General features: G+C 41.0%; 3 protein-coding genes and 4 non-coding genes across 9 annotated transcripts in view; 5 read left to right on the top strand and 2 right to left on the bottom strand.

Annotated features, from left to right (window-relative positions):
• Positions 1–1,943: 1,943 nt before the first annotated feature.
• On the bottom strand, positions 1,944–7,027 carry dcun1d1 (DCN1, defective in cullin neddylation 1, domain containing 1 (S. cerevisiae)). Its single transcript, XM_058393819.1, has 7 exons — positions 6,945–7,027; positions 5,936–6,149; positions 4,927–5,095; positions 4,640–4,770; positions 4,443–4,525; positions 3,072–3,168; positions 1,944–2,709 (listed from the first exon to the last, which is right to left on the bottom strand). Exons 1-7 carry the CDS (start codon positions 6,945–6,947, stop codon positions 2,633–2,635), a joined length of 774 nt encoding a protein of 257 aa, XP_058249802.1. The 5' UTR covers positions 6,948–7,027; the 3' UTR covers positions 1,944–2,632.
• A 1,814-nt stretch (positions 7,028–8,841) lies between these two features.
• On the top strand, positions 8,842–16,673 carry eif4a2 (eukaryotic translation initiation factor 4A, isoform 2). The gene is made up of 11 exons (XM_058395148.1): positions 8,842–8,972; positions 9,823–9,880; positions 10,967–11,099; positions 11,189–11,328; positions 12,652–12,820; positions 13,034–13,143; positions 13,607–13,750; positions 14,046–14,183; positions 15,574–15,663; positions 15,758–15,837; positions 15,920–16,673. The coding sequence occupies exons 1-11, from the start codon at positions 8,944–8,946 to the stop codon at positions 16,062–16,064; spliced, it is 1,236 nt and encodes a 411-aa protein (XP_058251131.1). The 5' UTR covers positions 8,842–8,943; the 3' UTR covers positions 16,065–16,673.
• On the top strand, positions 12,873–12,945 carry LOC131357013 (small nucleolar RNA SNORD2). Its single transcript, XR_009205211.1, has one exon. It is a non-coding gene; the product is annotated as a small nucleolar RNA SNORD2 (small nucleolar RNA).
• Positions 13,263–13,441, top strand: LOC131357008 (small nucleolar RNA SNORA81). The gene has a single exon (XR_009205207.1). It is a non-coding gene; the product is annotated as a small nucleolar RNA SNORA81 (small nucleolar RNA).
• LOC131357010 (small nucleolar RNA SNORA81) lies at positions 13,798–13,987 on the top strand. The gene has a single exon (XR_009205208.1). It is a non-coding gene; the product is annotated as a small nucleolar RNA SNORA81 (small nucleolar RNA).
• Positions 14,237–14,309, top strand: LOC131357014 (small nucleolar RNA SNORD2). Its single transcript, XR_009205212.1, has one exon. It is a non-coding gene; the product is annotated as a small nucleolar RNA SNORD2 (small nucleolar RNA).
• Positions 16,674–19,713: 3,040 nt separating the features above from the next.
• b3gnt5b (UDP-GlcNAc:betaGal beta-1,3-N-acetylglucosaminyltransferase 5b) overlaps positions 19,714–26,517 on the bottom strand; it is a 10,327-nt gene continuing 3,523 nt past the window's right edge. For 2 of the 3 annotated variants that reach the window (XM_058395986.1, XM_058395984.1), the window contains one exon: positions 19,714–21,931. In XM_058395986.1, the coding sequence (XP_058251969.1) occupies positions 20,647–21,783 (1,137 nt within the window). In that variant the 5' untranslated portion in view covers positions 21,784–21,931 and the 3' untranslated portion in view covers positions 19,714–20,646. Of the gene's footprint in view, positions 21,932–22,075; positions 22,374–26,517 lie in introns of those variants that run through there. The other variant, XM_058395985.1, reaches the window with a different exon arrangement.

Raw genomic sequence — 26,517 nt, 5'->3', positions numbered from 1 at the left:
GGCCATGATGGAGAGTTTGGAATCTGATTGATTGCTTCCTTCTGTGGACAGGTGTCTTTCATACAGTTAAGGAGCTGAGATTAAGAGCACTCTCAGGGAGTGTAATCTGTAATCTCAGCTCGTTACCTGTATAAAAGACACCTGGGAGCCAGAAATCTTTCTGATTGATAGGGGATCAAATACTTATTTCACTCATTAAAATGCAAATCAATGTACAACTTTTCTGAAATGTGTTTTTCTGGATTTTTTTTGTTGTTATTCTGCCTCTCACTGTTCAAATACACCGACCATTAAAATTACAGACTGATCATTTCTTTGTCAGTGGGCAAACGTACAAAATCAGCAGGGGATCAAATCATTTTTTCCCTCACTGTATCAAATTCCATTGGGTGCGTTTTTCAAACATCCCAAAATAACAGACTTCCTGTTAAGCAGGATGAACGTCATTTAGCTCAATGAGAACTAAATGTATACCGGCTCTCTTGCATATATGTCCAAGTGAATATGAGTTGTGCAGCTACATTTCTGACAAAGTTCCAGGGGGCGCTGTGACAGCCCTGTGCCACGCCCGGTGACCAGCCACACTGGCCTTTCTCATAAACATGTACACTCTCTATGGGAAATATTTTGGAACATTAGGCCTTTCCACTTGTAAGATATGAGAAGATTCATTTTCTTCTATTATGTTCTCATGTAAATCGTTGCTACAGTAACACGATTCAAGGTATCAAAAATTCCTTCACAGTTTCACATCAGCCATGTCCTGACATTATTCTGACTGATTTTGAACCAAATTCAAGGAGTATTTCAAATTCCATTGGGTGCGTTTTGCAAACAACTCAAATTAACTCACTTCCTGTGGATTAGAATTAATGACATGCAGTGTGAAAGTTGTTCAGTTCAATGAGATCTAAGTGTGTACCAAGTTGTACATGGATACGTGCAAGTGTGTATCAGCTATGCAGCAAGATATTCCAGGGGGCGCTGTAACGGGTGGGTGCCACGCCCAGGGCCGAGTCTCGGTGACATCCTAATGGCCACAGATTCAAACTTGTCTGCTGATTTTCAAGAGTTTTTGAGCATGTTAAAGGGTCCAAAATGCCCCGAAAGATTGAGAAAAAATAAATAAATAAAAAAATAAATATAAAATTCTAATGAAAACAATAGGGCTTCTGCACCTACGGTGCAAGGCCTCTGGCCTTGCTCCTTCGGTGCTCACGCCCTAACTAAAGTTACAGTTAAAATATGAAGTCTAAACGAATTAGCGTGTGCGCTATGCTTAAATGTCCGTACGGAAACCAGGAAGTGAAGAAAAATGCCTTTAAAAATATTATATAATATAAAAAATAAACTATAATACTTATCCGCATGAAAAGTAATAGCCCACTCAAGCACAACATTTTAGCGTTGGAACCATGTTTCTAGCTATTATCGTTTAGGACTAGTAGCGCGCCGAGGAAACGGAATAATAATTTAAAAAAATAGTGACGATAACAAGTGTGCTTACTCAATCACACTAATAAATACTGTATGGAGAAAGTGTGGGTTTGCATCAGAAGTAGTGCAAGTTAGAATGTGAAAGACTACAAATCCCATAAGCACTACACCACAGTGAGCTAAGCTCCCCTTTCAGTAGTGCCTGTTTAACTCTTTAAGCTCCAAAATAAATTTCCACAGACTTCCTCAGCATGGATTTATTTCAAGAACATTTTCAAATGAGACTTTTTTTTTTGAAGCGATTCTATTCCTGAGTTTTCCACGTTATGTTTGATGCTTGGACCGCTTAACATATCTTTGGGATTGGTGGGGGTGCACAAACCTTTGAGCATACAGCGTATAATAACTAAAAATAAAGAAAAAGAACGATATAGTTATTTGAATTCCCGGTGACATTATTTTTAGCTCAACACCGCCCTCATGTGGTAAAAAAAAGCAATGCGTCCTACAATAAATTACTGTTTAATTTGTCAAAGTAAAGTAAAAGTCACTCCGTTCGTTTAGAATGACAGAACATACCAGCTATACGTGTTACTTTTAATCAAAACCAAACAAAGTGAAAGCATTTTCTTTTTTTCTTTTTAAACAGCAACAGAAAAAAACATACATTAAGTCACAATAAAAACATAACAAACATAAAAACATAGCATAAACAGGGTGTCTGATCCTTGTGTATTTGTCCCCTAAATACAGGATACAATCAAAACTCCACTGTTTAAAAAAAAAAAAAAAAAAAAGGTTCAAAGCAGGAGCCAATGTGGAGTGCTAAAATTAAGATTTAACACCTGATGATGTTTCAGGTTCCCCAACCATGAAGACGAAGATGTCGTGTCATGTTGTGATTTGTTCCTGTCCAGGTGAAGAGGAGGAGATCATGATGAGGTCTCAGAGCTGGATCCACATTCAGTTGACACAGAAGTGGCACTCGTATCCAAAGTGAACAAAAAACAAACAAACAAACAAAAAAAAAAAAGCCCAAACCACCGCTAGATGACGAAGAGGAGACGCGTCTCTGAAATGTCTTTGCTGTACACACGCGTCTTGATCCTGAGGGTCGGAAAAGGCAATGTAGATCTCAGTTCAGTCCTCCACGAGGTGGAGGTGTGCGTGAGGTCGGGACGGCGTTCGGAGTCCCTTAGACCGCCGTGCTCTTGGTCCCGATGTACGGCCGAGCGAACTCGACAAAATCGTCAATAAGGACTGGCCACGCTCCTGGAAGATAAGATGTGTGTGTGAGAGAGAGAGAGAGAGAGAGAGAGAGAGAGAGAGAGACAGGCTTCTGTTAAAAAAAAAAAGCAATGATGTAACATGTTCATCAGAGGTTTCTGTACCTGCTGTGGCTTAATGTCCTCACTTTTATAAGGATATAACCGAAACGTAATGTGATGGAGACAAATAGCGAGACGAATAAGAGGCCTGAATTCCTTAATCTACGCTTGGTCCGAGTCAGCATTCATTCAAGCCAGTCGTTTAGATTCGTAGAGACTATTTCTCTGTGTTTGTATGAATGTGCCATTAACATGAATTTATAACCTTCTTGTAATAAATAAGGTAAAAAGGGTGTGGTTACGGACCTTCCTCGTCGTAGTTGGACATGTCGTCGGTGATCATGGTGCTGAAGTCTAACAAGAGGTTCCAGGTGTCTCTGGGAATGGATCGCTTATGGTGCTCCTGCAGGAGGAAAGACATTTCAGAAATGTTTGGGGGGGATTTTAATTTAAGATTTTAATTTAATGAAGGAGGTGTGGCCCATAAACGTGTCGCTCTCAGTGAAGGAGGTGTGGCCTATAAACGTGTCGCTCTCAGTGAAGGAGGTGTGGCCCATAAACGTGTCGCTCTCAGTGAAGGAGGTGTGGCCCATAAACGTGTCGCTCTCAGTGAAGGAGGTGTGGCCCATAAACGTGTCGCTCTCAGTGAAGGAGGTGTGGCCCATAAACGTGTCAGTCTGAGTGAAGGAGGTGTGGCCCATAAACGTGTCAGTCTGAGTGAAGGAGGTGTGGCCCATAAACGTGTCAGTCTGAGTGAAGGAGGTGTGGCCCATAAACGTGTCAGTCTGAGTGAAGGAGGTGTGGCCCATAAACGTGTCAGTCTGAGTGAAGGAGGTGTGGCCCATAAACGTGTCAGTCTGAGTGAAGGAGGTGTGGCCCATAAACGTGTCAGTCTGAGTGAAGGAGGTGTGGCCCATAAACGTGTCAGTCTGAGTGAAGGAGGTGTGGCCCATAAACGTGTCAGTCTGAGTGAAGGAGGTGTGGCCCATAAACGTGTCAGTCTGAGTGAAGGAGGTGTGGCCTATAAACGTGTCAGTCTGAGTGAAGGAGGTGTGGCCTATAAACGTGTCAGTCTGAGTGAAGGAGGTGTGGCCTATAAACGTGTCAGTCTGAGTGAAGGAGGTGTGGCCTATAAACGTGTCAGTCTGAGTGAAGGAGGTGTGGCCTATAAACGTGTCAGTCTGAGTGAAGGAGGTGTGGCCTATAAACGTGTCAGTCTGAGTGAAGGAGGTGTGGCCTATAAACGTGTCAGTCTGAGTGAAGGAGGTGTGGCCTATAAACGTGTCAGTCTGAGTGAAGGAGGTGTGGCCTATAAACGTGTCAGTCTGAGTGAAGGAGGTGTGGCCTATAAACGTGTCAGTCTGAGTGAAGGAGGTGTGGCCTATAAACGTGTCGCTCTCAGTGAAGGAGGTGTGGCCTATAAACGTGTCGCTCTCAGTGAAGGAGGTGTGGCCTATAAACGTGTCGCTCTCAGTGAAGGAGGTGTGGCCTATAAACGTGTCGCTCTCAGTGAAGGAGGTGTGGCCTATAAACGTGTTAGTCTGAGTGAAGGAGGTGTGGCCTATAAACGTGTCAGTCTCAATGAAGGAGGTGTGGCCTATAAATCAAATAAAGCAGATTGGTGTAAAGAGGTAGTTCTTCTTCTTCTTCTTATTATTATTATTATTACAGACTTACCACTAAAAATTTGTTCCAAAGGTCGAGGAATTTGAAACGTCCTGCCAATACTAAATTCCAGTACGCAATCGCCATTTCTAAATCTAGATTAAAAAAACAACAACAAAAAAAAAAAAAAACACAATTATTTATCAGGTAAAAATGAAGCAGCACACCAAATCCACAGAAGAAAAGAAGAAACAGAAAGTGAGCCGTACCCAAGCCTTTCTGTCCGGGATTCTTCGCAAAGTTGAAAGTAAACTGATAGAAGTCTTTAAATCTGCCTTGCTCTTTTAACTCCTGCTCCATTTTGGGCAACTGAGCTTTAAGCTTGTCTATGCTGTCACATCTAAATAAGAGAGAAGAATATTTCAATGCAGTTTATAGAACAAATTACAGCAAGCAGGTTCAGAACAGACTGAACAAGATCCTTATTTACATAATGTTTTCTACCCTGACTTTGCATGTTATGTAATTCCTGCTCTTGAAAATCTCTCACACGTACCCTTGTTCAGTCATCCCGTCCATGAATTCTTGCTTGGAGAACTCGCACTGTGTCGCGGCGCGAAACTTCCACGCTATTAGGAGAACGCTTATACTGGCTGGGTCCAGTCCAAGATCGTCACAGAACTGCTGAATGCCATCTATACCGATCTTATTGTCGTCGTGAGGATCTGTTACAGTTAGAAAAATTTGTTAAAAAAAATGTGGTCAGGTGAAAACGGACATGAAAAGGAAGCGGTTTCTATGGCAACAAGCCGTTTCGCACAATTTTAACATGTGGTGTTAGGTTCTCGCATCACATGTCTGAGACAAAACCTTGTGCAGTGTTGCCATGTCTACGGATTATATACACTATATTGCCAAAAGTTTTGGGACACCCCTCCAAATCACTGAATTCAGGTGTTGGGCTCGGCCCCTTAGTTCCAGTGAAAGAAACTCTTAATGCTTCAGCTTCATACCAAGACATTTTTGGACAATTTCATGCTTTGTGGGAACAGTTTGGGGATGACTCCTTCCTGTACCAACATGACTGCACACCAGTGACCAAAGCAAGCTCCACAAAGACATGGATGAGTGAGTTTGGTGTGGAGGAACTTGACTGGCCTGCACAGAGTCCTGACCTCAACCCCATAGAACACCTTTGGGATGAATTAGAGCGGAGACTGTGAGCCAGACCTTCTCGTCCAACATCAGTGCCTGACCTCACAAATGCGCTTTTAGTAGAAAAGTCAAAATTTCTGAAGGTGTTCTATTGGGTTGAGGTCAGGACTCTGTGCAGGCCAGTCAAGTTCCTCCACACCAATCTCACTCATCCATGTCTTTATGGACCTTGATTTATAAATTGTCCAAAATGTCTTGGTATGAAGTTGAAGCAATAAGAGTTCCTTTCACTGGAACTAAGGGGCTGAGCCGAACCCCTGAATACAATGATTTGGAGGGGTGTCCCAAAACATTTGGCAATATAGTGTGTGTATATTATATATAGTGCTTTCGTTGAGTTATTCGTTTACCTCTGTAGCGATTGTAGAGCTGCTCTAGCTTTTTCCTGTCGAACAGTCCTTTCAGATTCTGTATGTAAAGTTCAGGATTCTGGAAGAAGTTGTCTGTGGCCACCTCTAGTTTCCAGTCATTCTGAGCCAAACAATTCAGCGCTGTTTTCTCGTTCGACTGCGTGAAAATCATGAACTGGCGAACTTTATCCTTCTGCGAGGATTTCAGCTTGTTCTGTTGGAAAAAGCACAAAGACACTGAAAACATTTGTTTCAACTTTTTTCCCCACCTCCTGCTGGGACTTTCAATCAATCCAGCATTTGAGCCAATTTTAATTGAAGTTACGTCCCCATGTGACGTCACTGCGGCACAACTTAACACAATAATACAAAAGATACAACCTTAACGAACAAATTTGCTCCAGAATCACTAAAACACGTCGGAAATGGTTCAGTCTAAACATGTCTAAATGTGCTTTAGAGAGAAGATTCCCTTTAACAACTCTATTATGTTTAGAACTAGCTCATAGGCCTAATAGGTTCAGCTGCCAGTCAAGTGCAAGCTTCGTGTTTTATAACACAAACAATAAAATTACAATCAGTTATCATTGATTAACGAGACTGTTATCATTTGGAGATGTTGTGCAGCCAAACATAAAAAAACACAAGTATAAATTGCGTGTTTAATTGAAGCTACCGCGCTAACTATGGCCGTATACCAAATAACCAGCTGCTCCCTACACATCCGCACTAAATGTGCGGTTAAATAATAGCACGCGCGTCCGAACTTAGGGCACTTTGTGTGCGTTTAGGATACAGCCCGTGAGCATTGGCTGCTATAGCCACTTAGCTAGCGCCCTCTGCACTCACTCCGGCAGCTCTCTCTCTCTTTCTGTCTGTCTGTCTAAACTCCCAAAAGCATCGCGCCACGTAAATCACATTTTCACCGTCGTCCAGACGTGTGCCCCGCGAAAACTAAACAAATAACCCTGTGTCTGTTATTACTATTATTATTTTTTTTTTCATTTACCATGTTTGTGATTTCCAGACTCCCTCTTCCGCTTTTCCCCTCTGGCCCGTCATCTACTTCCGCTCCTGCGCAGTACAACTCCACCCGCCCCCTTCACACATTAACGCACACAGGTAGAGATATAATGAAGTTTATAAATTAAAATAAAAAATATTTAATATATACATCAATTAAAACAAAACGTTAATTAAAACTCCAGGTGTCTAAAAAACATTCAACTAATTAAAATATTAAAGGTATTTTTAATTCTTTTTTTGCTAATTCAAATATATATATATATATATATATATATATATATATATATATATATATATATATATATATATATATATCTGGATAGTCTTACAAATTATTCTTAAAAATATTGGTTTAAACCAATAGACTCCAATAGATTTACAAAGCTGATGCGATCAAGGTGAAGTTTTAATTCCCCACTAACGACCAGGAAAGGTCACCGAAAACGCACCTCAACTTGAAATTCCAACTTCTCCTCAGCGCCCAGTAACTTCCCCGGTTACCGAGTGACGTCACACCAACATGGCCGCTCTCACGCTGAACAGTCTAAAGTTCCCCTTCACTTATAAAATAAATTGCATTTAAAGCAGTATTGGCTTCATATCAGTTAATATGCAGGCACAAATCTATATCACAACCCATGCGTTAATCATCCCCTGAGAAGTTAATCATCACCTTTAGAGTTATCACTCATATAACTAACATGAGCTGGTTAGCTTGTTGCTAAACTACTTGATATTGTTCGATGCTATTTCAGTTCAGTGTTTAAAGTTCTCCATAGCAGAATAATACCAATAGCCTGTCAGGCCTGTGTCTGTAAAAATGCCATTAATGTAGCTTTTTGTGACCTTTACATGCTCTAACATTTTTTTTAAAAGCACCCATGTCTTTTTCTTTGCTTTTTTAACGTTATTACAACATACATGTGATTGCTTACAATGTAAAAAAAAAAAGAAAAAAAAGCATGAGTTACAGTCTGTAGATGTTTGTCTGTGCTTTTAAAGGACCAGTTATCAACTGGAGAGAGAGAGGGAGTGAGGGAACCATGTTGTCTCTTGGATGTTCTACAACATTTAATCCACACTATAAACTGTTAAAATGTGTGACAGGGTGTATTGAATGTATTAAATATTGTACTTGTTACACTTCAGCCACCCCAACCCCCCACTGTGCAATAGCTTTCCTCTTTTAATAATTTCCTGACAAATTATAAATAATAAATAAATAATTATTGGTGATAATAAAACAGTTATTGCATTATAATAGATTATTATGTGATTTATTATTATATGATCATAAAAATTATGATAGATAGATAGATAGATAGATAGATAGATAGATAGATAGATAGATAGATAGATAGATAGATAGATAGATATATAGATGTTTAAGTGAATTAATAAATGAATGAATGAAATATGTACTATCTAAATGATAGAACTAAAATTATATTACAGAATTTAAATTTATTGAACAAATTATATAAGCAAACACATTTGTGAGGAAAAATGTTTCATGCTTTTATTGTTGGACATTTTTTATTGTTGATCAGAATTTAGTAGCAGGAAGAATGGTAATAAGTTGTAAAATAAAATAAAATAAATGTTATCTACGTTTTTTTTTACACTATGACCAAATCCATCAGGCCAAAATCGGCGGAGACCCCGTAGCGGCCGGATCACACCTCCGCACTGCGGCAATATCACTGCGCTTCATCATCTAGTTCAGGCACACCAAAGAACACTGTGTACCTTTATTTAAAAAAAACAAAACCAATCAATCAGCTTTCCTCAGCAATAATTAGCGCCGCCAATCCGAATCATTATACGATCTAACACAAGTCTATGTGTTTTTTATTTCTTCCCCGTACTCATTCTACAGTATGCACGCGGGCTCCGGAATGAAATAGTTCCGGTTAAATAAAACTCGCCTGAGATTCACGCGCTCTTCCTTTCCGAGTGGATGCCGAAGTCGCGAGCGGATCATGTCTAGCGGTTCTGCTGATTATCACAGGTGTGTAATCGCCTCATTAGGCGCCAGATGCGATTTCTAACGTTTATACTGAACGCTTTTACCTCACGCTCAGACAAAATCGGATCATGATAAATACGTGCGTGTTTTATATGGCGCTTGTTAGTGAGGCCGCGCGCGCTTGCGCCATGCCTTGGCCTACATGCCACCCCTTAGCTAGCTTAGCTATCTCGCACGCGACGTAACTCACTCTATCTAAACACCTGGCGTAGTTAATTTAATTCGCATTAAAATCGGTCGGTTGCTCAATTAAAAAAAAAATAACGGTTTGCTGCAGGAACTCTAGATGCTCACGTATGGAGCGTATACCACAGTGTCACGCCCGCTCCTCGCGCGGCCTAATAGCTAACGCCAGAGGTGCGTCTCGTTCGCGAGGATAAAAAATTTCGTGCGAGATTTCATGCAGCGTCTCAAATCTGTAAAACTCGCACCTCGAGCTTGAATCTCAACTCCTTTTCGCAACGAACACCCCTTTGACCTTTTATATGAGTAAGTGTTACACGGGGTAAAATTAGCTCGATGTTCCTTCGTCCATCGTGCAGGGCCTCGCGACGGGGTCCTATTTGGTGATTTAGTGCACTACGTAGGGTGTAGGCGCCGTCGTCGCGGCCCGTTATAGAAGTAGTGCGCGAGCGTAGGGCTCAGGGGGGGCGTTTGGGATTCAGCCCGAGGGCGCGCGCAGACACAATTTCACTCGTTCCACGTGGCGTTTTAGAAAATGTCACTTTTTTTTTTTTTTTACAGGATGTTTTGCATGCGTTGTGCAGTATTCAAAGTTGGACTTAAACCACCCTGTGTCCCTTTTTTCTTTTTCTTCTTTTCCAAAATGTAGCTCTAGAGATCGAGACCATGGAGGGCCTGAAGGTATGGAGCCTGATGGCGTCATTGAGGTAATTTTTTTGTTTTTGTTCATCATTAATTCATTGACTCTAGTCTCAAGTCTCAAGTTATGGATTCCATAGCAGCGCCTTTTAATGGCCAAGGCCCGCCCATAAGAGCGTTTGACTGACATGCAAAGCAACCAATCAGAGTTCAGGTGCTTGAAAATGGAACTCATGGACAGCTAATGAGTCTATAGAGTGAACTACTTCATTAGCTCTTCCTCATGAGCGCTTATCAGTTAACACCATGCCTTCCTCCTCCTGTGAGGGGAAGTGGAGCATAAGAATGGCTTTGTTTCCAGGTGAACCGTGTGTGGGGGGGTGCGACTCGTGCGGAAATCTTGTAGTATCTAATCAATCAGATAACGATCCAGAATCTACACTGACCGATTTCTTCCTCAAGAGCGCCCGAACACTGAGCAAACATTTACATTTTTACTGTCCACCTCAAATGAGGGCGAGGTTCCCGTCTGAACCTGGTTCCTCAAGGTTTCTTCCTCGTATCATCTCAGGGAGGCTTGCTCTATAGGGATAAAATAGTAGCTTTAAACTTTGTATCTTTTCTCCGTTTATATACTGCCGTAAAGCTGCTTTGAGACGATGTCCGTTGTTTAAAAGCGCTATACAAATAAACCAAATTAAAATGATCGCTTTGAAACTCGTGCCTAATTCGTCAGGCGTTCAGCCAGGCTGCAACTGTTAGTTTGTTTATGCAGCAACACTGAAAGAGCGTAACACGATGCTGTGCTTCCTTCACGGTTGGTGTTGCATGGTGGAAAGATGGCCGTTTTAAATCGTAAGTCCAAGTGACACTTCGGTGCCTATACAACCAAGACAGCTGACTAGAAAAGGCTCAGGAGGTGTCTGTATAATAGTGTTGTGTGTGTATATAGATAGAGAGAGAGATAGATTGCAGCCATAAACAAAGTGTTTGTTACCTGAAGCTCACGTGGAGAGTTCAGACTGGGATGATTTCCTTTAAGGACAGATCTAAGGTTCGAGGATCTTCATGTAGTCTGACCCTGAGATTGAACCTGTTAGAGGATTTGGAGAAGGTTTTATTTCGAAATAGTTGTTTATATTTTGATTCTGCAGAGCAACTGGAACGAGATCACAGACAACTTCGATGACATGAACCTGAAGGAGACGCTCCTTCGAGGAATCTACGCGTATGGTTTTGAGAAGCCGTCAGCTATTCAGCAGCGAGCAATTATTCCTTGCATTAAAGGTATTTACGCTCAATATTTTAAAATATATACATCCATTTGTCATGGAGAATTTTTTATTAACTTATTTTTTTGTTAACTTTCTATTCAGGATATGATGTCATTGCTCAAGCCCAGTCAGGCACTGGCAAAACGGCCACGTTTGCCATCTCCATCCTGCAGCAGTTGGAGATTGAGCAGAAAGAGACCCAGGCTCTGGTCCTGGCGCCGACCCGTGAGCTTGCTCAGCAGGTATGCTGTACCTGAGGTCATGATAAGCTTAAGTGTGTCTCAGACCAAGGCGGCATATTTGGGGCTCAATGAAAGGTACAATTTTGCTCTTCTTCCTGCTTATGTAACTGGAGTCACGTATTTTTTATTTGTCTATGTAATGTTAAGCAGGAAGCCAGATTTTTTTTTTGTGTGTTTGTAAGCGTATTGCGTTTTTTCCCCCCTCTATTTACCGTTTGAGCCTAAAGTTGAAATGCTCAGGTGTATAGCGTCATTAAAAAAAGAGATTACAATCGAGTAACTTTGTTTGTGTAAATGAGCCTTATGCATAAATAAAATGATGCAAATGTAATAAACCAAAAGTGTAGATTTCAAGATGGAGTAAAAATATTTTTTACATTAAGAAAAACCCCAAGAGGTTCTGTTTATATATTTACTGTTTATTTTTAAACGGAAATAGATTGGCATGTTTTTTTATTTATTTTTTTTAACAAATATTTTGTCTGTAAAATAAAATCTACCAAACCCAACAGTAAACATTTTAAAAATAATTTTTGATAATGGATATATCGGGAAATATTGTTTGAAAGTAATTCATGTTAATTGAAGTCAGTTCCAAATACATTAATAAAAAAAAAAACCCTTGATTTAATTTTTATTTAGTTAAAATAAGTTTTATAGAAGCTACATAACATGGTAGTGTGATGTATTTTATTATAAAATACATTATTTTTTTTGTAAAAAACTTCATTTTTCATTTTTACTTATTTAGTTTAAAAAATGTATAGAAGCTAAGTGGTAATTTTTTTAAAAATTGAAAATCAGCTCAAATACTTTAACTGATTTAATTCATTTCTATTTATTTTTATTTTTAATTAAAATTAATGTTATTTAATTAACGTTAATTGAAATCAGCTCAAATATATTTTTTAAAATCGATTTAATTATTTTAGTTTAAAGTTTTTATAGAAGCCATGTGGCATGCCAGGTTTTTTGCCTTTTTTTATTTTTATTGAAAATCAGCTTAAATACATTTTTGTTTTTTAAATTTTTCATTTTTATTTATTTTTGAATTCAATTAATTGGATGTTTAATTTGTTAATTGAAGTCAGGTCAAATATATTTTTTTTCATTGATTAAATTTATTTATTTAGTTAAAGAATAGTTTTATAGAAGCCATGTGTAAATGTTCTTGTCAGTGGATATTAACCGTTATTTGTACGGTTCTACAGAAGACTGAACATTTTAGACGTAATGTATCCACAAATCTGACCAGTCAGATGAATTTCTACCCCTAGCGTCATGTCTTATTTGGCTCTGTTTATTTCTTTTCTGCCTGCACAGATTCAGAAGGTCATCTTAGCTTTGGGCGACTACATGGGTGCGTCGTGCCACGCCTGTATCGGGGGCACCAATGTGCGCAACGAGATGCAGAAACTTCAAGCGGAAGCTCCCCACATTGTCGTGGGGACACCGGGGCGTGTGTTTGACATGCTGAACAGGAGGTTTCTCTGTAAGTCCTCGTCTAGACGGCTTTTAAATAAACATTGGATTGTTGGATTTGAGTATGAAATGATGGTATACCATCTTTCGGGACTGACGTGTCATGGAGATGCTTTTGAACTTCACTGATCATATCTCTGTCCAGGTGTGACTTATTTACAAGATTTCTTCATTCGCTGTTATGAATGATGGATTTTTTTTTGTTTTGTTTTTGTTTATGTAGCTCCTAAGTGGATTAAGATGTTTGTCCTGGACGAAGCAGATGAAATGCTGAGTCGCGGTTTCAAGGATCAGATCTATGAAATCTTCCAGAAACTGAGCACAAACATTCAAGTGAGTCTGGGTCCGTCTAGCAGAAATAAAAAGTCCTGTGGTGGAGCCTGACACAAAGTCCACTCTAGTCTGGTTTTAGTTAGGAGATTTGGGGTCCCCCCCCCCAATCTTCCTCCCTTCCTTCCATCCAAAAGAACTGTGCTTAAATTACAGACTTCAGGTTTCCTGGTTTATGTAATAATGCTAGCAGAGTGAAAACATGGAAGAAGACTAACGTGCCCTGCGCCGAAAATGAAACTCGGTCGGACCTCTTTCTTAATGTCCGGTGACCTTTGTTTCAAGGTTCAGTGCGACAGTTATTTTATGTCTATCTTGAGAGAAATGCTAGCCGGGCATTCATAGCCACCTTGGGGCTTCTTGATGGAGTTCATTTAGGTTATTTTTAGGGGTAAGAGAGAGAGAAAGTAAGGAATCTTACCCCACACAGGAAGTAACCACGCATAACATCTGGGTCTGCTTTTAGGTGGTGCTCCTTTCGGCCACCATGCCCGCCGAGGTCTTGGACGTGACCACGAAGTTCATGCGCGAGCCTGTGCGCATCCTGGTGAAGAAAGAGGAGCTTACCCTGGAGGGTATCAAGCAGTTCTACATCAATGTAGAACGAGAGGTGTGATCTCTCTCTCTCTCTCTCTCACACACACACACCATTGTGACCCCTTCTTTATAAAAAGCGCCATGCCAAAACCAGCAGGTCTAAGCTTTTTCCAGTTTAGTCCTGCTGGTCATGCTGGTATGGTACGTCTCAAAGAAGGGAGAGTAAAAGCCGCAGCGTCGGAAACGAGGCCCGGAGGGACCTCTTTCTTAATGTCCCATGTCCTGCGTCTCAAGATTCTGCGCAACACTTTATTACATTATTCACGTGGTTGGTTTGTTCGGCACTCAATCTGTACTCTTGTGTTCAGGAATGGAAGTTGGACACGCTCTGCGATCTGTACGAGACTCTGACGATCACCCAGGCCGTCATTTTCTTGAACACGAGGAGAAAGGTGGACTGGCTGACTGAGAAGATGCACGCTAGAGATTTCACCGTGTCTGCCCTGGTAAGGAATCGAATGTTTTGTTTTTCATTTTCACTCCTGCTTGTTGGTTGGAGGTATGAAATGATGGCATACCATCTTTCGGGACTGACCGTAATGGAGACACTCTTCTCAATTTACTGATCGTACCTCTGACCAGCTCACGTTAACTTTGCACGGTTTCTGCTAAAACATTGTGGTTTGAGGAACAAAATGGCGTTTTGTTTCAAATAAACATCAAACCTGTGTAACTGGTGGAAAGATCAGACTTTGAAAAGTAGTCGTTGATACGGGCGTATTTTCTTGCTAAATCTTTAACACTGATTCTGCAGCCTCACGGAGAGATAAATCGCATCACTTGTCATAGTTCACCTGCTAGGTTTAAGCTTAAAAAAATTAATAAAATCATCCCTGCACCTTGTGGCTTGGAAACGACCAAAATGGGCTCAGTTCTGGCTTCACACAGCAGTACACATGGACTGAATGTAAAAGTATAGACACTGAAGCCATTTGTTATACTGCATACAATAGTGGGTGGATAGAGGTGTGTGTGAGAGAGAGATATCACTGATGCTTCAGTGTTCTACAATGAGCTGTACACCAATCAGGCATAACATTATGACCACCTGCCTAATATTGTGATCTGCACTAGATCCCTGAAGGTGTGCTGTGGTATCTGACACCAAGATATTAGCGGCAGATCGTTTAAGTCCTATAAGTTGGACAACTTACCACTGCAGACCGGGAACACCTCCGCAAGAGCTGCAGTTTTGGAGGTGCTCTGATCCAGTGGTCTAGCCATCACAATTTGTCCCTTCGTGAAACTGGTTCAAATCCTTAGGCTTGTCCATTTTTCCTGCTTCTAACACATCAACTTTGAGGACAAAATGTTGAGTTGCTGTCTAATATATCCCACCCACTAACAGGTGCCATGATGAGATCGGTCCTATTCAATTCACCTGTCAGTGGTCATAATGTTATGGCTGATCAGTGTATATGGGGATGTGGTAGCTCAGGTGTTTGACTCCTCATCGAGAGGTTGTTGGTTTGAATCCCAGGTTGACCAAGCTGCCCGGACTGGGCCCCTGAGCAAGGCCCATATAACCTTCAATTGCTCAGTAGTATTAAAAAGGAGAGAAATTGTAAGTCGCTCTGGATAAGGGCGACTGCCAAATGCTGCAAATGTAACTATAAAATAATCTCTTTGCTTAAAAGCAGTGAAATTTTTGTAACCGGTAACAGATTCCTGTTCCTGGACAGGAGACTTGTTCATGTCGGTCATTTTTGTTCCTCAAACTCACCAGTACAGTGTGTTATTTGGTTACACTAAAACCGCAGTGCAGTCGTGCAGCACGAGGTTAACTTCCCGAGCAGGAAGCGCTACAAACCTTTTTTCTTCTTTTTCTCTCTGCAGCATGGAGACATGGATCAGAAAGAGCGTGACATCATCATGAGAGAATTTAGGTCCGGATCTAGTCGAGTGCTGATTACTACCGATTTGTTGGTGAGTCCGGATCGTCCGGTCAGAGTCTGCTTCCAGCGGGAAATCGGATGAGTTTGTAGCTTAACCAGAGCTGTGTGTGTGTGTTTTGCTTCAGGCTCGTGGTATTGACGTGCAACAAGTTTCCCTTGTTATCAACTACGACCTTCCGACAAACCGAGAGAACTACATCCATAGGTAATATGCATGCTCAGGTGCACAGCCTCGAGTCTCTAAAATAAAACCGACACCTAATTATTTTTCTTCTTCTTCTTCCCAGAATTGGCCGTGGAGGTCGTTTTGGCAGAAAGGGTGTCGCCATTAACTTTGTTACTGAAGAGGACAAACGGATCCTTCGAGATATCGAGACGTTTTACAACACGACCGTCGAGGAGATGCCCATGAACGTGGCCGATCTGATTTAAACCGCCTTGGAGAGTTATTTTTAATGCAGGGATAGCTACAGAATAATCACTTGCATTTTTGCGCTTATTTCATTGGAAGAATTAAAAAAAAAAAAAGCCTGTTTTCTCCTCAATGCTGGCTGTGTGGATCAGACGTGCAAATTCGAAACGATACGCGACGTGACTTTCCTGCACGGACGGCTGTGGGCGTTGAAACCGGCGTCTACCGGTAGCGGCGTTTGCAGAAAAAATGGGTTCTTTAAATGTGTTCTTTATCAGGTATTTTCTCCCTAGTACGTTCAAAATATCTGTGTTAGATGTCCTTCATCGTCTAGTAACTTACTTGTGGACTAAAAGATACAAGTGCTGCATCAAGTCTGCCAACTATGTTATGCTAACATACGTGTGCAGTTTAAACTTGGTTCACTCACTCACTCCTCCCCCGTCAGTACATGCAAAGGCACTTTTTTTTTGTTTTTGTTTTTGAATGTATTAAATGTATATTGTTTTAAAGTACTTCTTTGTGTGAAGTCCTCTTCAGAAGTGGGTCTTAACATTAAAAATAAAAATATATCAATGTATCATGTAGTGTTGGCTCATTTGACAATAAAGAGGATGGTGATACTCTCACTCTTGTTGCTGTGTGTGCTTGTGCACAAGGAGGCGCTATTGTCCACTTGTTTTCTACTCTCTGAAGTCTCCTTACAAAGCCCTAACACTGGAGACTACAGTAAACGTTAACGAAATGTGTTTTGAATTAGAAAATTGATGGACTTATTTAATCCTTTTTTTTTTTTTCTTTTTAGTTTGAAGTCATTAATATTAACCTTGTATTAAAATATATATATATTTTTTTAAAAACCAACTAGTTAGATAAACCATCTCATGAATTCCGTCCTTTGTTGACCCGCTTCATTCTGTTGTGACTGCAGTTTTAAAAACCCCTCACAGGTTCACGCGGTACACGATATGTCCGAATAAGGAGTAGAAAATGTTTCTTAAAAAAAAGAAGGAAAATCTGCTGCTTTGAAAATGTAAAACCGAGGCATTTGACCGACGCAGCAGGCTTGACCACCTTGAATTTGCATGAAGACACCTGGAAGGAAAGACCTGCATGAAGCACCTGTTTTTTTAACTTACTAAAACATTAATCTATTAAATCCCTTTCTTTATGTATAGAGGACGTTGGATATTTGACATGGGATATGTAACATGCTTCATATTTCATAATTCTAGGCTAAAAAATAGAAAACCTTTAACCTACTATTAACCGTAAATAAAATGTCTAAATGCAGTTTTGATGCTCTTTCCAAGTGACCAGGTCCTTATGAAGACATTATTAATGAAGTTAAATCTGGTGGTCTGATGCAACGTAAAGCTTCCCCATGCGTTCCAGCTGCATCTTATGAGGTTATGCAAAACGCGCTGTGTATTCAAGACTGAGTTACTTCTCTCTCTCTCTCTCTTTTTTTGCATCTGTTGTTTTGTTAGAAAAGTATAAGCAAATGTTTAGTGGGGATAGGAAGTGTTTAGACCGGAGCCACAACAAGGATTTTATCGTTTCCTTTTTGCAAATTTAAGTCGCTTTTAAATCTGAGGAATTACAAAACGTTTGCCTCACTTTATATTTGTGTTGGATTTCTTTTAACATAGCAGAGATCCATACTCCAGTGTAGAATGTTCACGGTTTTTTTCACCCCATAGTCAATTTTCTAAAACGAGGACTAATCAAAATGCCCAAAAAAGGTTTACGTTTTTTTTATTCCTATTCTTTGATTTCCATTAAAAATCGATCAAACAGAAGAGCCAGTTTGAGTTTTTCCGAGTTTGACCACCAGGCAGTTTACACAAAAACTATCCAGTGAGCGGCAATTCCGGGGACAGAACCTTCTTGTCCATGAGAGAACGGCCAAATCGATCTTTCACAGGCCACATGACCACCACTCTTCGTGACCAGGGTGAGCAGAAAAGCATCTCAGACAGCGTTCCGAGTCCTACGGATGATGGTTTACTTAATAAACAGCCGTGTCTGACAATACTCAACTTTTTAACGTTTATTATGAATGTAATTAGCTTCTATAGAATGTAAATTGATGTAAAATCAAAGCTGTGATTTTTTTTAAGGAGCTTGCAATTTTTCAAAATGAAGCCAATTGGGCTAAGTCACTTTATGTGACCATCACAACACCTTTAGCCAAAGCCAGAACGTCTTCACTGGTAGGAGTTTGAAAGAAGAATTGACTGTGCTTGTGCAGCGTCACCAATTCAAGAAGTTTTCCGCACAAAAATCGCTCATTTTTGGCTTCAACAATCACAAAAAAACTCCCTCTAAAATCCTGAAGGGACTGCCTACCCTAAAGAGCTGTTCTGAAACTGTCTACACATGCAGAATGAGCCATGGCATCTGGCAGCATTCTGGTCATTTGATCTGTCAGTTTAAAAATAACCTATTAAGCCAAACAGACTCAGAGACGCGTTTGCTTACTCTTCTGAAAGCCCAGTTCTTCGACGGCCTTCAGCCGCCAGTTAGATGCTACTCAGATATCGCATGTGACGAGAGAACGAGAATGAGCACACACACATCTAAATCGCTGATCAAACAACCTTTATCTCGGGTGAATCCTGGAGTGATTACGACTTTATTGTTTAATGAGTCACATGGGAGATCAACGGCATCGCCGCCTTCCAGAAATTTGATACAATGCTTCAAAGCAATTTCTTTTCCAAACAGTTTGTGGCGTGGTCTGGGGGAGGACCTGGAGGAAACCCCAAAGCATGGGAAGAAGATGCACAGGCTGAAAATGGGTGTGGAACCCCCAGGTGTTTGGCAAACATTCTAACCCCAAAGTCCTCATTTCAGCATTTGAGCTCACTTGTGGAAAGCAAAGAATCCCCTTTACTTTTCTTAATTTGGAGATCTACATTTCATTCGTGGCTCTTATCCAGAGCGACTTACAATTTATCTCATTTTTTACTGAGCAATTGAGGGTTAAGGGCCTTGCTCAGGGGCCTAGTAGTCTCAGCTTGGTGGACCTGGGATTCAAACTTAAACAAGTAAACAGGTGTAAAAAGGTTCTTAAGAATTTCCCTTCCAAAGAATTTCCCTAACTAGGGGTCAGAATTCCATGTGAAATCATTTACAAAATAAACCCTTAGGAAAAAGCTCACAATCTGTTTTCAGTTTCATTCATTTATTTATTTATTTTTTTTCCAAACTCGTATGAGTGATTCTGACCAAACAACGGAGTGGAAAAAAAAAATCAACAAAACAAACAAGAGCATGTCAAAACTTTTACTAAACATGTACGTGCAAGCTAAATTGTAAATCTGAAATTTAAAAAAGTGATCAAGTGATTTTCAGATCACTGAAAATCTGTTGGTGGTGGAAACCAAACCAACCACCAACGTTCTATATGGAAGTACTATGAAGCTGTAGCTTTGTCCGTTCAAATCGGAAGGGCAGCGTGATAGCCCAAGGACCTCTGGACATTTTCATACATTTCAATTAGAAATAGAATACATTTTGGAGACAAATGTGGAACATCTTGTGAAGCTGAAGGCCATTCATGAACGTTTTTTTAAAAGTTCCAAATTCTACACTTCCTGAAAACTTTACATGTGAAACCTTACACCAGACACTTGACTCAGGATTACTCAAATGACGTTTCCATTTTTTTTTTTTTTTTTTAAAGAGGACACATTTAATAACTTTACAATTACAAAAACAGGCTTTCACAAACAAAAGGAGAACTCGTAAGGTCATGGCAATTTGATTTCAGCAGGATGTGATTTTTCAGACCCGAGATCCGTGACACTTCTCTACACCAGTATGTGGAATGAATCGTTTGCATTTATGGCATTCGGAAGACGCCCTTACGCCGAGTGACTAACGTTTATCTGATTATTTGTAAAACTGAGCAGTTGAGGGTTAGGGGCCTTGCACCAGAGCCTATTAGTGGCAGCTTGGTGATCGAGGGACCTGGGAAGCTTTCGATCACTGAACTAACCACTTCCTACAATTTCCAGAGATGCTGTGCGGAAGCTTGAAATCTTCTCAAATTTCAAATTGGTTCAAGGTTTAATATACGGGGAAAGGTTTTACAACCCCAGACCATCACACCCACATGTGGTCCACTCTTGTGTGTTCTTTCAACTACACAAGCATTAGTGAGGTTGAGGTTCAGTCAGGGTTGAGTTGGGACACCATACAGGTTTTTCCACTCCAGTCCTCCACCCCATGTCTTCATGGAGCAAGGCTTTGTGCACAAGGCTTTGGGCCTCTTAGTTCCACTGAAGGAAAAAACCACATGCATACAAAGACGTTCTATACTTTCTATTGTGCGCTACCATATTTCGTGGCAATAGTTTGGGGAAGAAACACATGTGGGTGTGACAAACATTCCTGCTCAGAAAACTACGCTTGGTTTCTCTCAAGGGGTTTGAAAAACAAAAAAAGATGCAAGGAACAAGACAAACACTGCAAGGAAATCTGCAAGGGAAATAAATGCAATTATTAAAAAATAACGGTATTTTTAGAAAGTACAGACATACAGATCTCCAGCACAAAGGTTGTTGGTCTAGAGGAGTCGGACTAATCTAGTCCCTATAAAAAAGCTGCTTTACATGGGTAGGTGTTTATAGTATGTAATGTGCAAAGGAGTCTGATTTTAGCTACGGTGCAGTAAAGCTTTCCTAAAAGTCCCGAAGAAACCTGCTGCACCACAGGATCTGTTGCAAGTTTCCAGAGTTCGTGGAAGTCCTTGACATGCCCGTGGGACGTCATCATTTGGTTGTAGATGCAGACGTGGTTAGGAGCTCTACCTTCTCCCGAGAAGAAGACATGTTCTTGAGGAGAGATCCCTATGGCATTGCCGCAAATGCCCATGAAGACGTCGTCGATATAAATAGAGGCGTTTAATGTGAGGGAAGCTTGGTAGACTCTAGAGGCCACGTCACTGGAGACGACGTACCCGGCTCCGGGGGTATAATCGGGATAGAGGAGCCAGGGGTACATCTCTTCAGACACGTAGTACTTGCTCTCTTTCTTACGAATGGGCGGAGCGCCTCGGTGCACCTTACCGATCCAGAAGTCTTTGACGCCGGTCCGGTTGACCTCCTGCAGGTAACGGATCAGGTTGGGCATGTGGACGAAGATGTCATCGTCTGCGGACATGAGGAAGCGGGCGTGTTCGCAGTAGGTGTGCGTCCACCTGAGCTGGAGGAGAAGCTTGATAGTGAGGTTGTGAAAGGTATCGAGAAAGTCCTGTTGAATTAGATCTTGGTACGTTTCGTCTTCCACAAGCAACCTGTGCTCGAGCTTCTTCCTGTCCTCTGGTTGCGGGTGGACGCCAAGAGCAAACAGCACTCTCACAGTCACACCAAGATTCCTCTGGATGTAGGCCTCATTGCCCCATGTCGACCGGATGGCCTGCCTTCGTTCAAAGTTCTCCGGCGAGCTTTTGACGAGCAGCAAAAGCAGCACGTCCTCATCGACGCATTTCTGCTCGTGGTTTATTAAGTAACGGTGGTCGCTGAACTTCCTTGCTGCCTTGTGGCTAATTGTGAGGTTAGCGCTTATAAAGTCCAAGCTGCTGAGCATACGGAATGAATAGGACTTGACATGACTGGTTATGTTCCTGTCGAGACTTTCCCAGTACACCTTGATCACGGACAACACGAAGCACGTCATCATCAGCTGTCGGAGTTGGCATTTTTTGATCCGCCGGAAACATGCAAACATTCTGGACCCTTATATACATCCAGGTGAGGGTCCGAGAGCAGGGGTGAAACCAGACTTGACTATGTTTTATGGTGAAACATTGTTTGTCACAAAGTTCTGTTATAGTCCATCCTGAGGCTGAAACCATTTCAAGACACTTCAGTCATTCCTGAAAAAGAAATAGAAATGAAATATTTTTAAAAGAATTGAAATAGAGTGCCGTCCAAATTAGATCTAGATAAAAAATAATCAACAAAAATCTGGTCATTGATTATATATATATATTTATTTTTTTATTTAAACAACCTCTCACCATTAGTGCTTGCTCCCAAATGTCTACTTTTCTCTAGAGACACTGATAGACTCATCATTGCTTAGAATGGCAACGTGTATGACTCTATACATAATGCTATAGACCTTCCCACAGGAAAGGGTGTGGTGGTATGGTTACTGGTCTCACGCCAGTTTTAAAGATGATGTGCTGCAAGTTTGTATCCGGTTCGATAACATTCAGTGATGCAAAAAATGCAGACGCTCAAGCAGTTTTTCAAGCTTGACGCCAGAGAAGTATGCAACAGGGTGTGTGACAAGACCAGAAGCTACTTTGCTTATTCTAACACTACACACCCTGACAAAAGTCTTGTCGCCTATCCAAGTTGTAGGAATAACAAATAATAACTTGACTTCTAGTTGATCATTTGGAATCAGAAGTGGCTTATATGAAAGGCAAAGGCCTCTAGATTATGCTTATTTTACCAAAATAAAATCTTATCATGTCGTGATTTTTAATTATTTAATTAGGACAGAAAGGTCAGACTTTGCTTAGACAAAAGTCTTGTCACTTAACAGAAATAATGTACAGTACAGAACATAAAGTCATGGTGCAGTGGAAAAAGAATTAATATTGTGTACGACTCCCATGAGCTTGGAGGACTGCATCCATACGTCTCGGCAATGACTCAAATAACTCATTAATAAAGTCATCTGGAATGGCAAAGAAAGCATTCTTGCAGGACTCCCAGAGTTCATCAAGATTCTTTGGTTTCATCTTCAATGCCTCCTCCTTCATCTTACCCCAGACATGCTCAATAATGTTCATGTCTGGTGACTGGGCTGGCCAATCCTGGAGCACCTTGACCTTTGCTTTCAGGAACTTTGATGTGGAGGCTGAAGTATGAGAGGGAGCACCATCCTGCTGAAGAATTTGCCCTCTCCTGTGGTTTGGAATGTAATGGGCAGCAAGAATGTCTTGATACCTCAGGTTGATGTTGCCATCCACTCTGCAGATCTCTCGCACGCCCCCATACTGAATGTAACCCCAAACCATGATTTTTCCTCCACCGAACTTGACTGTTTTCTGTGTGAATCTTGGGTCCATGCGGGTTCCAATAGGTCTTCTGCAGTATTTGCGACGATTGGGATGCAGTTCAATAGATGATTCATCGGAAAAATCAACCTTCTGCCACAGTCCATACTTCCTGCAAGCTGTGGGCCTTGGCAAATGCAACATGATTTTTTAGTTGTCTTCTGTTTAATGCTGGTTTCTGAGCACTAATTCGGCCATTGAGACCACTGTGGGAGAGAATTCGACAAACTGTTCTTGTAGATACAGGGGTTTCTGGTGACCAGTTGTTATGTAGCTCTGCTGCAGTTGAAAAAGGGCTGGCCCTGGACTGTCGAACCAACAAACGGTCCTCTCGAACAGTTGTCTTACGGGGTCTGCCTGACCTGGGCCTGTCATGAACTTCACCGGTTTCTTCAAATCTTTCTCTTATCCTCTCCACTTGACGTTTAGATACATTAAAGATGTCTGCCACCTCAGCAGGAGACTTGGTCTTCAGGCTCTTGATAATCAGCACTTTGGTCTGTGGTTGAATCTTTGGAATGCTGTCAGGTCAGGATGCAATTTCTATCTGTGACTGGTTGAATGCTTTAAAGATGTGACTTTTGTCTAAGTAAAGTCTGACCTTTCTGTCCTAATTAAATAATTAAAAATCACGGCATGATAAGATTTTATTTTGGTAAAATAAGCGTAATCTAGAGGCCTTTGCCTTTCATATAAGCCACTTCTGATTCCAAATGATCAACTAGAAGTCAAGTTTTTATTTGTTGTTCCTACAACTTGGATAGGCGACAAGACTTTTGTCAGGGTGTGTACATGCTTAAGGGACACTTACAAAACTTTTAAATGCTATAATTCCTGTGCTAAGCAGAATATACCTACTCAAATGATACATCTAAATAGATCCTTACTAAAGAGAGCTTAAAACTAAAACTTTCCAAAAAAAAAAAAAAAAGGCAAGAACTGATTACATGAAAGCACCAAAATGGTGTCTTGTGTACTTTTTGTAGTTCAATTGTGGCCAAATAACAGGAACAAGGAGTTAAAACGAACTGCAGATACCTGAAGTGTTCCATAAACGCTCTTTCACTACACATTTACTTCTGACGTGGCAATAAAACACAGATTTGTTAATCACCAGCTCTGGCATATACCACTATACTGTACTGTACTGTCTGTTTGTTTCCACCCCCCTTCAAAAAAAAAAAAAAAATCCCTGCATCAATGTAAAAGCCAACACAGCAAACATACCAGGTGCCACCAATAATGGAGGGCTTTAAGGCCTCAGAGACGGTGTACAAAGTGCTGAGAGCGACAGAAAGCAGTGAAACGCTAGAGCACAAAGAACAGCTTGCACTAGCCAGACAGGGGGAGAAAAAAAGAGTATGCATCATCTTAAATTTATCATCATTCAATGAGGAACAATAAGTCATGCAACTGAGTACTTGATATGAAAGAGTAAAACTGGTCAGCAGAGCCAAAATAAACATTAGCAAGTTCTCATTTCTCTCTCTTTTTTTAATATTTGCGGTTCGGGAGTGTTCCTGGTGGTGATCGACAACAGAAAAAGATTTACAGAAGTGTCATTTACACAAATAGACACATAAAATATGCAGTGATTAAAGAACTACACTTCTGTCTAGTTGGGTCATATTGGGGGTTAGTTCACCTCAGCTCTTTTTTGTTTATTCTTGCAGAAGTGGCTGTAGTTCTGTAATCTGCATGCAAAAAAATGTGAAGAGCTTGCAGCTGAAATGCTCGTGGTGAGGCGTGCGCATACTTTTGGCTGTTTAGTGCAGATATGATTGACGTGAACCATGTGGAAAAACTTGTTAGGATCTGATGAGACTTTCTGAAGGTAGATCTTTTTCTGGATAATAATTTGAAAAGAACGATTTGGTGCATGACCATGTGTTTATCACTGTGTGAAGCATGGTGGCGGCGGCGACGTCATGTGACTTCAGTAGGGACTGAAGATCTAGTCAAGATGGAGGCATGCAACTGAAAATGAAGTGGGATGAAGTCCTGGTGGCCCAGAGGCAGGATCCAGCGATCTTGTTGCTGTGACCCGGGTTCGATTCCCAGGCAGGGAGCAAACCCAAACACTGAAGAGTTAACTCTAAGTGCTGGTCCCAAGCCTGGATAAAATGGGAGGGTTGCATCAGGTTGTGTAAAATAAAAAAAATGTGGACCAAATGATCCGCTGTGGCGACCCTAAACAGGGAGAACCCGAAAGAACAAGTGTTAACCTACAAAAATGTGATGTTGTTGCACATTTGATGTCATCAGTCAGTGGTCAAAACTCTGACATCAAGAGTACATCGCTCCAAATTAAGATGCCATTGTCTTTGAGACAGAACCTGTCCATTTTCCCATCATTCCATCCTTACAGCTTGATGTAGAGTCCCAGGATCAAACTTTCTCATTTACGGTCCAAATACCAGACTTACTAAGAGGCGAGAGGTCTCTAAGAGATTAGATTTATACTGAAGTCCACTACATAATCCAGATACTCAGTCCAGTAGATTTGAGACTACATGCTGTAAGGTTGCGTCTATGAGCTAGCAACTCTTTTTTTTAAAGGATATCCATCTCTGTGTTTCTTCGGTATAGATGTGATCTCTGAACTTCAGGCGGATTCCCCCTTCGTGTTATGCAACGGCGCTGCCGAGACCGTATCAGATGTCAGGACCTAGTTCATCTCTAGGGTGATAAACACACATGGTTGCAAACACCGGACTTCGCATTAGTGTAATTGTCCGGGTTGCCAGGCCGCACTAGGAACATTAGAGGCCTTGTGTTTTTCCGATACACTGGCTCATCCGCAACAGTAAAACTCTACACAAAGAACTGATAGAAGTGTCTAGTGCGCGTTTATTTCGCTTTGATTGACGCAGCTTGGAATAATGAGGCATGATACGACAAATGTGGTGTACGAAAGTCCTGAGCGGAATTCATCCTACGGATTAATCTTTTTTTTTTTTATTTTATTCATAAACGCCATCTAGACTTTATCCGTTTATGGTAACCTCATCAACATTACGGGAATTTCTTTGTATGATCGTTTAGCCTCGCAATCCTGCTGGAAGAAGAAGAAAATAAAAAGACCGCTTGACATGTTACCAAGAAATAAAAAGAGGAAGAAACCCGTAAGACCTGAAGACTCACCCATGGTGCAAATCCTTGAGCAATTAAGTTTTTTTAAAGGCACCATGTCATACATTGCTCATCAAGCTGTTGCTATAGAAACTATAACGTCATTTGAAAATACGCAAATTAATCAAACAGATTAATGGCTGAGGGGTTTTTTTTTCCCTCCGAGCGAGATGTCTTGTTTCTTTAAGCTTAATGTATTTACGTTTTGTACAGTATGATGAGAAACTCTTGAAGCCTGAAGGTACGGCTTCGTCCGA

Source organism: Hemibagrus wyckioides, linkage group LG07 (assembly GCF_019097595.1).
Source record: "Hemibagrus wyckioides isolate EC202008001 linkage group LG07, SWU_Hwy_1.0, whole genome shotgun sequence".
Classification (NCBI taxonomy): Eukaryota; Metazoa; Chordata; class Actinopteri; order Siluriformes; family Bagridae; genus Hemibagrus; species Hemibagrus wyckioides.
Note: the sequence above shows the minus strand (reverse complement) of the source record. Positions and strands in the feature narration are given on the sequence as shown.

Coding starts and splice junctions, on each gene's coding strand:
- dcun1d1 (XM_058393819.1), bottom strand. Junction 4,771..4,926: donor GACGGGATGACTGAACAAGG/GTACGTGTGAGA, acceptor TCTCTTATTTAG/ATGTGACAGCATAGACAAGC. Junction 3,169..4,442: donor TTTGGAACAAATTTTTAGTG/GTAAGTCTGTAA, acceptor TTCCTCCTGCAG/GAGCACCATAAGCGATCCAT.
- eif4a2 (XM_058395148.1), top strand. CDS start 8,944: ATGTCTAGCGGTTCTGCTGATTATCACAG. Junction 11,329..12,651: donor CCCGTGAGCTTGCTCAGCAG/GTATGCTGTACC, acceptor CTGCCTGCACAG/ATTCAGAAGGTCATCTTAGC. Junction 13,751..14,045: donor ACATCAATGTAGAACGAGAG/GTGTGATCTCTC, acceptor TCTTGTGTTCAG/GAATGGAAGTTGGACACGCT.